This window comes from Medicago truncatula, chromosome 5 (genome assembly GCF_003473485.1).
Source record: "Medicago truncatula cultivar Jemalong A17 chromosome 5, MtrunA17r5.0-ANR, whole genome shotgun sequence".
NCBI classification, from domain to species: Eukaryota; Viridiplantae; Streptophyta; class Magnoliopsida; order Fabales; family Fabaceae; genus Medicago; species Medicago truncatula.
The window spans coordinates 14,863,466-14,873,846 of NC_053046.1; the positions used below are offsets into that span (position 1 = coordinate 14,863,466).

The 10,381-nt window shown below is 33.3% G+C and overlaps 1 protein-coding gene and 1 long non-coding RNA gene across 5 annotated transcripts; both read left to right on the forward strand.

The window, feature by feature from the left end:
• Positions 1–692: 692 nt before the first annotated feature.
• Positions 693–5,803, forward strand: LOC11405952 (spermidine synthase 1). The gene is made up of 9 exons (XM_003613198.4): positions 693–961; positions 2,480–2,556; positions 2,641–2,763; positions 3,409–3,513; positions 4,008–4,080; positions 4,179–4,250; positions 4,350–4,545; positions 5,069–5,195; positions 5,482–5,803. The coding sequence occupies exons 1-9, from the start codon at positions 769–771 to the stop codon at positions 5,545–5,547; spliced, it is 1,032 nt and encodes a 343-aa protein (XP_003613246.1). The 5' UTR covers positions 693–768; the 3' UTR covers positions 5,548–5,803.
• Positions 5,804–7,659: 1,856 nt separating this feature from the next.
• On the forward strand, positions 7,660–9,920 carry LOC11413526 (uncharacterized). Of its 4 annotated transcripts, none has more exons than XR_005646327.1 (5): positions 7,660–7,871; positions 7,980–8,079; positions 8,218–8,374; positions 8,844–8,903; positions 9,026–9,920. It is a non-coding gene; the product is annotated as an uncharacterized lncRNA (long non-coding RNA). The 4 variants fall into 4 exon arrangements; XR_005646328.1 differs by having other exon boundaries at positions 8,030–8,079; XR_003012531.2 differs by having other exon boundaries at positions 7,662–8,079; positions 9,026–9,131; positions 9,417–9,920.
• Positions 9,921–10,381: the final 461 nt, after the last annotated feature.

A 10,381-nucleotide genomic window follows, 5' to 3' on the forward strand; every position in this document is an offset into this window, starting at 1 on the left:
ATATTTAAAAATAATTGTTGTTTAACGTTTAATCTAATAATTTTGATATTATCAATTCAGTTAGATTCTATGAACATGATTAAACATTTTTTATTTTCGATGATTTTTTTTACATACTTCGGTATTAATATGCCAACTCAACTAAACTTATAGGATAATTTTTTGGTCAAATGCATCTAAAGAGGTCCTTTAAGTTTTTCATTTTTTTCAAAGTGGTCCTTTAAGTTTCAAAAGTCCCAAACAAGTCCTTTTAGTTTTTGAATCGTTTCAAACAAGTCCTTTTAGAGGATGATGGTGTTGATTCAGATGATAGCAACAAAGAACATTATCCACCATTTGCCATGCCTAAAAAGATGACTAATTTTAAGTGGGTGTTAGGAGCCAGATTTGATACCAAAGATGAGTTCAAGGAAGCAATTACCAACTATGTTATCTACAACAAGACTTGTTTGAAACGATTCAAAAACTAAAAGAACTTGTTTGAGACTTTTGAAATTTGAAGACCACTTTAGGAAAAACGAAAAACTTAAAAAAGACTTTTTAGATGCATTTGACCTAATTTTTTTTTATGTTACGAAAATTATGTAAGGTTAAACTTGATAATGATGACACTATTATAATTTACATGATGACTCAAAAGAAATGAATCTCGAGGTGTGTGTGAATGTGAGTATATATAAATACAAAAGCATAGAAAAGAAGGGCACACTTACACCCACACGAATCAAGTGACTTCCCTACTTCATTGCAAACCAAACCAAAACAAACATGGCGGCAGCACCAGAAAACACCACCCTTCTTGAGTCCACAGATTTTCCCTTGAAGAGGCAAAGAGAAGAAGAAGATGAAGATCAATTACCTCACAACGGTTTCTCTGAAACTGTTCCAAAAGACCCTCAACCAAATGGTTTATCTTCTGTTATTCCTGGCTGGTTCTCTGAAATTAGCCCAATGTGGCCTGGTTCGTTTTCTCTCATCACCCTTTTGTTCATTTTCTCAAAAATTCCATTTTTCTGTCTCCCTTATTCATTTGTCATAATAAAAATTGGATTTTTATCTTTTGATGAAACTTAGGTTTAATTGTTGTTTTTTGCTGTTTGTTGGGTCATGGTTTTTATGTTTTTTAATTGATTGTTAGCTGTTAGTTGTGTTTGGATAAAATCTTATTACTGTATGTCATCATGAAAGTATCAATTCTCTGTGGTTCTGTTTTGATTATGATTGTGTTTTTAGGTTCTGTTATCTATGTTATGATTTTTTTTTATTTTTTTTTTAAGGTTTTGGGGTTCATAGCCCTTTTGTCTTGAATTTAGGGAAGCTAGAACTAAACCCTTTTATGTTAATTTTTTTAATTTAATTTGTGCTGTAAATGGATTGGTTGTTTTTTGCTTTGAGTTGAGATTTTATATATTTTCTTGATTGTATGTAATATTCGGACACATATTCATGTGACCGGTGTTGTCAATCATGGATTTTGGAAAGCAGTGGTTTGTTCAAATTCGGCTATGTTATAATAGTGCTGCTATTTGACAATTTTTTTACTAAAATTCTGGTATTCTATAGTGCTTCAGTGCCGCCATAGTCGCTATTTTACAACACAGTGTGAGATTTCAAGGGCTCAGTAGATAGATAGTAGAAATTTGATTGGTTTGTTTTTGCTTTGTAGTTTGAACAGCCGATGGTTTATAGATGTCCATTTCTCAAATTTATTTTCACTAATTGAACAATTTAAATGACCAGTTGTTACTGTCTTTACTTAAATATTGGATTTAATAGTATAGTGTCACTTTTGAGGTTGAAAGCTGAAAGATGTTCCATGTCTTGTGAGAGAAACATTGAATCTCATATTAGTCATGGGTTAGGGATTGAACTCTGAGGGTATGTTTAGGAGGGTAGGGGTGAACTTACCTTTTTTTTTAAAAAATAAAATAAAATTACGGACACTATAAGATGTTTTTAAAATCAATTAAGTGTGATTGAACCATCATTAATCACATTTCCTTTTAATGTTTTTCAAAATATAACATATTTATATCAAAATATAGACTTAGCCCTCCGAACCCCCCCTCCAAAACTGTCCCTGAAAATTCAATTACCTTTTGTTCTTAAGTAGCTCAGTGGTGGAGCAATTAGCTCTTTGATCAGTTGTAGGTTCTTTCTCATGGAAATTTACTAATTACAACATTGTCTTAGATGATTGAACTTTCCCAGTTCCCATGCTTTCTCATTATTATAATTTTATTTTATTTTATTTTTCGCTGCTAACATTTAGTGTGGTTTATGTTTTGGTTGAATATGCATCTGCTGGCGGTAACAGAAGTACATCTTTGAGATTTTGGTGTTCTTTATAGCACCAAGTTTTACAAAACCAAAAAATGTCTTATTAGAAACACTTGCATGCTTTTAATAGCTAAGAAAACGCATGTACTTTGTCTTTTGTAAAAGTACTCGTGAATTTGAATTTTGCTGTAATTTGCAGGGGAGGCTCACTCCTTGAAGGTGGAAAAGATTTTGTTTCAAGGAAAATCTGATTATCAGAATGTTATGGTCTTCCAGGTACATGTAGCCTCAGTTAAATTTGAAATTTTAATCCCCTTCATAATCCTAGTTCTATTTACAACGTATGCTTTCATTTTGCAGTCAGCAACATATGGCAAGGTTCTTGTTTTGGATGGGGTCATTCAGCTCACGGAAAGGGATGAGTGTGCGTACCAAGAGATGATCACTCATCTTCCTCTTTGCTCAATTCCAAACCCCAAAAAGGTATTTGATACTTTGAATCCCTCTTAAGAATTTGGTATATGTCTAGTTTGGTTTTATTGTTATTGAATTTCTTATGCAGTTTGGCAAAATTTTCAATAATTGCAAGGCAGTGTATATGTCTATATTGAATCTCTTGGTTACTCATATTGTTAATGTGCCCGTCGCCATGCTGACTCCTGCTGCACAGTTGTTTTATATTCAACATAGCAGCATAAGTTTATCTGCAGTAGATTATTTATTTAAGTTTAAGTTGTTTTGACGTTTATTTAGAAGAGTGAAGAACGTTACAATGTTGTCTATCGCGGGTTGTGGAAAATAGCGGTCTTTTCAAATCCTGTTATGCTACAGTGCTAAAGCCGTTATTTGACAACACTCTGTACGAAATCACGTCCCACAGAATAATAGTGGTTTATTAAAATTTCATTACGTTATAGCGCTGCTGTTTTTGCTATTTGACAACACTGGGATCTTATATGTTGAGGAGAGTAGGAAGGCATCTGACTCTGAGATATGATGACTTATTTGAACCAATCTTGAGAATGGAATGTTGGATCATTACAAGGAAAATATTAGACGATTCCTTGCGTAGCTTTCCAAGTTGCGGAGTTAATTGTTTTTTTCCTCACTTCTTCTATTTTCTGTTAGGTTTTGGTCATTGGTGGAGGAGATGGGGGAGTCCTGAGGGAAGTTTCACGCCATGCTTCAGTTGAAAAGATAGACATTTGTGAAATAGACAAGATGGTTGTCGATGTAAGTACACTTAAACTCTGTTCCTTCATTGTCTCTTATCAAAAGCTAAGTAATTCTATTGACATACTATCATCTTACTTAGGCCCTGTTTGGATAAACAACTTAATTTAACACAGTTATAGCATAAACGCTTATCATGTATGTGCTTATGTACAAGCTATTTGAAAGAAAAGATAAAATATAGTGATATTGTTTTCATACAAGATATAATGTGTTTTTGGACATGTCCATAAACTCTTCCAAATTGTTTCATTAGGGCTTATGCTAGTAGTTAAACTCAAATAAGTCAATTCAAACAAGCGCTTAGTCTGCCTCTCTCCCCCCCACTTTTTTTTTTTTTCCTTCAAGTTGAGTGGGTATCTCTTTTTGAAACTGGTTATTGCTGTGTTCTTTTTCTCTTCATCACTCGGCCTAGAATCTATTTTGCGCAAAGATAACTAGTACAAAGTGAAGTATATGCTCAATATCAAAATTGAAGTTTTCATTCTTTGCAGGTCTCCAAACAATTTTTCCCTGATATAGCAGTAGGTTTTGAAGATCCACGTGTGACACTTCATATTGGTGATGGTACGATAACACGACTCTCCATGTTTCTTGATGTTTCTTTACCACTTCACTGTTTAGGGATGGCATTTCTAATGATGGTTTGTCTTTCAATGATATAGGAGTTGCATTTTTGAAGGCAGCCCCAGAAGGAACTTATGATGCAGTTATTGTGGATTCATCTGATCCTATCGGTATGATACATCTGAATCGCCTTATAATTTTTACGGTCTTTCCAGTTTATATAATGCATTTTTTGTTGTTTTTTAATATTATGTTTTTATATTGTTTAGGTCCTGCTCAAGAGCTTTTCGAAAAGCCCTTTTTTGAGTCGGTTGCAAGGGCTCTTCGTCCAGGAGGTGTTGTATGCACTCAGGCAGAAAGTATATGGCTTCATATGCATATCATCGAGGACATCGTAGTGAATTGTCGCCAAGTATTCAAAGGCTCTGTCAATTATGCCTGGACCACGGTTCCTACATACCCAAGGTACTTTCTTTCATAATTTTATTTTCGCTTTCCCATTTACACTCTGCAAAACACACACCTGTGATCGTTTCCGTAGATTACAGTGTTGTTGATAGTAGATTGCGGAAAATAACGGTTTGTTCAAATTCCTCTATGCGACAATGCTATAGATGCTATTTGACAACACATAGTGCTAAATAGAATATCACAGAATAATAGTGATTTGTTCAAATTACTATGCTACAATACTATTGTGGCACTATAGCTGTTATTTGACAACACTGGTCACAATTTACATGTCGTAACATTTTTGCACCTGGATTTATTCCTCCAGTAAATGGTTTATTTGAAACTGCAAAATGGCCTTGATCAAATCATCATCAGTCGTAATGGCAACTCCATATTTTATTTCATCTTTTTTTTTTTTGGTACCCTCTTGTAGACCAATTGTGTTGGTTGTGTATTCTACATGCCAATTTGGCAATATTGTGTTTCAATTAGGGATATAATTATTTGTTGATGGTGCTTTTATTTTTTGTTTCAGTGGGATGATTGGTTTTATGCTTTGCTCAACTGAGGGGCCTTCGGTCGATTTCAAGCATCCGGTGAATCCTATTGATGAGAATGATAGCCAGCATGCTGGAAGACCATTGAAATTTTACAACTCTGAGGTAGGCTGCTCGAACACATGTTTGCTTTCCCTTACCCCAAAACTCCCTCAGCGTTGGCCCAAACCAAACTCTAATGAGGCCTAAAACAAACTCTTAAGATGATAACCCTAACACTGATACATAATGGTTATTTTTTAGAATCTAAAACAAGGGCTTTAGTGACATAGGACTTAGGCCGGTCCTGGCTCGTGTGTGGGTCTTTTCAACTCCAACACTCAAACTGTGTTTTTGTTTTCTCCTTTTCTTCTCCGAATATTAATTCTTCAATTTTGGTTCTTCATTTCAGATCCATTCAGCAGCTTTCTGTTTGCCATCTTTTGCCAAGAGAGCAATTGCTTCTAAATCAAATTGAGAACATTTTCATGGGATTGAAAGGGTGCTTATGGATGTTGTCGTTTATTTATCCTTTTATTGGTCAATCGATCCATCTCCCCGTCAATGAACGTGGAATAAAGTAGTACTTCAAGTTGACATTGAAGTGTAACTTTTATTTCATGAAAATGAGTTGTAGTTGATGGATTCAGTTCTTAGGAACTTATCTCAAACATTATTGACAATATGGAACTTTTTGTTTAATGCATATGCTTGCTCTTTACCTATTTTTTGAAGTTAAAATTCTCTATTATGTTTTGATTGTTCAAGTATTTTAACTAAATTAATTTACACATATTATATCAGTGTGTATATAAAGTTGTTGCGTACAATTAGTACAAGGCTATAAGATTTTTTGACCTTATACTTGAAGCCATGAAGAGCACTAGATATATAAGATCTTATCACCATCCATAATTATACCAAACATCAACCCTTTTTCTCGTTACAAGTTGACAAATATAATCAATATCCGACATATATGGTCGGCTATTTGAAACATCTATTTCTTCAGTTAGTTGTTCAGTTAAATCATATGTTTTCCGAGTCAAATACTCAACCAAGTGGTTTCCATTATGCAAGTAATCATTAATCAACAGCAGTGCATGCTCACTAGGTATTCAACATTTCAAAATTAATTTTGTTCCAAACTTCTTCACTGACTCACTTGACTCCTTTTTAGGTACATTCAAAAATTTCCCCATTGAAAAACACACATAACCCATGATAGATACATTTTTTTTACGTTAAAGTATACACGTATGTGCGCGCTTGCATGCATGTGTAGTTTATAAAATAAGGTCACTAAACTCATAACTTTGCGCATGACACTTAAATAATCTGAGGTTTTTTTTACAGGAATTAAATAATCTTAGATGTGCATATACATTTTTTTAGAGGAATTAAACATTTACTTGTACATTTTTTTACAGAGTTTGATGAATAGGATAATGATGAATAGGATAATGATGCAGATAATTTATGACTTAAATGATCAATTTGTAAAAAAAAAAAACTTAAAAGAATGATTTGTTATAATCATATAATTTAAAGGACCACAATTGATATTTGATCAAATGATAAAGTAATAGACTAAAAATCTGTCAAAATATTATAAAATGCCAAAAACTTTGTCCTGTGAATTTTTTTCCTCATGTTTTGTTAAGTATCAGTGATAAATATTTCTCCCATATTTTTTATATATTATTGATAAGTGAAATGTACTTATTAATGTTTTTATTTGAATTTATTTTATTAGTTTTTTATACTAAATATTGAAACAATTGTCACTTTCATTGTATCACCTAAAACAAATTCATAGAAAGGTGATTCTATTGGATCAAATAAGTCATATACATTAGTTATTCAATGAATTTAAAAAGATGTTTTTTGCTTATGAATGAGACTTGAAAGAGTATGTATTAAGAAGTCACATTTCAGTCAGACTCTTACCAGTTGCGTTGGTTGACTATAGTTTTTATTTTCAAACAATATAAACTTTTTCTTTTGTCTAGATCATCAATATCCAAAAATTATGTTGGACTTGGACCTGACTAACTCGAGTCAAGTCAAGTATTTTTATAAGAGGTACTATAATATCCAAAAATTCTCTTACTCTATTTTGGTTGAGACCATATGTATAAACCATTAACACGGACACTAGATATTGGAACCAAGACGGGGATACTAATTTAAGAAATTAGACACACATGCAATCAAAAGTGTTGGCATCAGAGACCAAACATGTGTCAGATACATGACATGTCTTTTAATTTGAAGTTTTGTTGCTACAATTTGTTAATAGTACTAACTTCGTACATTAAAGGTTCAACTATAGGAGGAACATTTTCACTATACTCGTTGATTGCAGCTACGCAAATGTGAATATGCTTCCAAATCATCCACCAGCAATGTCAAGTACCTAATACACAACTTTTTGAGATGAAAATCATGTTGACAAATATAGAGAAGAGCTGGTCTTTAAAAGTCAAGGTTAATGTTCAAAGTTCAAGTGTTAAACATTGGACATGACTTAGAACCTGTTGGGATAAACAACTTAATTAAACACTTATAACATAAGTATTTACGTATAAGGTACTTCTATAACGGTTATAAGATAACTCAAGCTTATGTATACGGGTATTTCTATAACAGCTGTAAGATAAAAACCATTTTTTATATAAGCTATTTACGTAAGCTATCTTTAAGAGCTTATGTATGGAAATAAGCTAAGAAAAGCCCCTTAACATGTCATAAGTTGATGCCACAAACTCTCTCAAACAGTCCCACAAGTGCTTATGTCAGGTTCAAATAATTCAATCCAAACAAGCTCTAAGTTCTTAATTAAGCTATTTATTCAAACTTACTATATAGAATTGGCAGTCTTGTTAACTTACTTTTTTCCCACATCAGTGATGTCATGTGGAGTTTGAGTTCATAACCATAATGCTGCTTTAATGCAGTGATGTCAGCCTAAGTGGACTGCAGGGTGAAATAAACTGCATTTATCAAAGTGAGTATATTTTCATTCTTCATTTTCTCAAGAATGCTAACATTTATTTTTCTTGTGGAAACTACAGAAATGAACAAGATAGAATTTTGCACACCATAATTTAATTTTTTTTTCATCTGTTACTGTTGTTGTTTGCAGATACAGTGGTTATTGTTTCAATAGTGGTCTTTGTAGCTTTATTCAGCATACTTGGTTTATGGTTCATTGTTGTTCTGAGAGCAATCAATTCATGGTTGAATGGTTCCCAATCATGAGTACTGCAGTTGGCTAACTTACTTATGGACATATTTACTTGGTAACACTATTTGAAGTTTCTTTTTTATGTACCATGAAAATGAACATGACCTTTGCTTCTTCACACATTTGATTAGTCGGTTTGCAATACTGTCCATATCTTTTCGCAGAGCTGACACTTTAGATTGAAGGTGTATCCGGTGTCCAATGTGTTGGTGTCAGGCACCAATACGACACCAGTACATGTGCTGACGTGTCTAAGATGTGCTAATATCAGACACTAACATGTTACATGTGTTGACATCTACGTGTTAGTATCGTGTATGATATTGTGTCATACGTGAATGAGTTTCAGTCACATCTATAGGGATAAGCACTTGTGTAAAACTTCTTAAAGCCATAGCTTTCTTTAGAAAATAAGTCATGCATGCTTGTGCATATAAATGAGAAATGTGATGCATGGAAATAGCCTTTAGTAATTAGTACAAGAATCAGCTACATTATATACACGTTATTCATTTCTTCTGCAGGTTCAGAAGCAATGTTTGGTGATCTTGGTCATTTTTCAGTAAGACCAATACATTATACAGGTCAGTGAAACCTCAAAAATCCTTTCTTTTTGAAGAGGAAAGCATTCAGTTTTCTTTACCACGTCTTTCGTTTATGATTTTTTTGAATTTGCATTAAGTCTCTCAAATAATTCTTTATACAGATTGCTTACACTAGCATAGTTTGTTTCTTGTCGCCTCCTTGCTTATATGGGCCAAGCTGCTTATTTGTTGATGAACCCTACTTCTTATTCATTGATTCTGTTCCAGGTGATATATTTGCTGATATTATGTTTGTGACTGTGCATATTAGTCACTGTCCTAAAAAATTTAATTGAATGTTATCAAACTAGATACGAGATTGAATCGGTGAGACTTCTGGATTATGGTTCAATCGGTTGAAACAACTGTTGTTAAAATTGGTTCTATAGGACTGTAAACTGGCCGTGGTTGAACCAACCTCCAGACTGGCCAGTTATCGGTTGAACCATCCGATCCGGTCTTGTTTTAACAACACTGGTCTAATTATGAGATATTTGTTTTTGCGTGAAACAGGTAGTCTCTTCTTGCTCATGTTTCTGATTGTCACACTTGCTGCTATGAGCCTATGATTGCTAGCCAAGCAATGTTATCTGCTACATTTTCATGCATAAACCAATACGACTTTAGGGTGCTTTCTTGGGTTCAAAATAATTCACACACCTCGACAAAGTTTATGGGTCAAATTTATGTCTCTGTAGATAACTAGTTTCTGATGGTCATGTGCATACTTGTTATTTCCATCTTCCAAGTGTTACTGATATTGCAAATGCATATGGTAAAGTTCCTCTCATCTCCATATTCCATGTGGTACTAGTTGTTTTTATACTCTTTTTCTTTATCATTATTAGGGTCACAATTTGGAGGAATCGATTTGGATAGACAACTTTAAGCCTTATTGTTAGCGGCCAACACTCAGTGTGAGTTAGGCCCCATAATTTGCGACACTTATAGCATAAACACTTATTTTATAAGCGCTTATGTATGAGCTATTTCTATATAAAAAGTCATATTGTTTCATATAAACTATAAGTTGTTTTCATAAGTTATCCTTGAGACGTTATGAAATTAAGTTGAAAATAACATATGATCATGCCATAAGCTCTCCGAAACAGTCTCTCAAATGCTTGTGTCGGTAGATAAGTTTAAATAAGTTAATTCAAACACGTACAAGATGAAAAGTTTGACGATATGATGATTTGAAAACAAATTTATATTCTGGAGTTTTAATATGTGTCGATGTCTTGTCCATGTTAGCGTGTCAACATTAATAGGTCTAAAATCCCCTCGTGCAATTCTTTATAATTATTTTGTTATGCAACCTAATAGGGAACAAAATAGAAACATTGTTAGCGACACATTTTTTTTCCTTTTTTGTTAATAATGTTTGATAAATTTTTCATAATACATTATGGTTCCCAATTGTATATTGTCTTGGTTCATAAAGACGTGTGTGGTCCATACAATTTCTTTTTTCATGA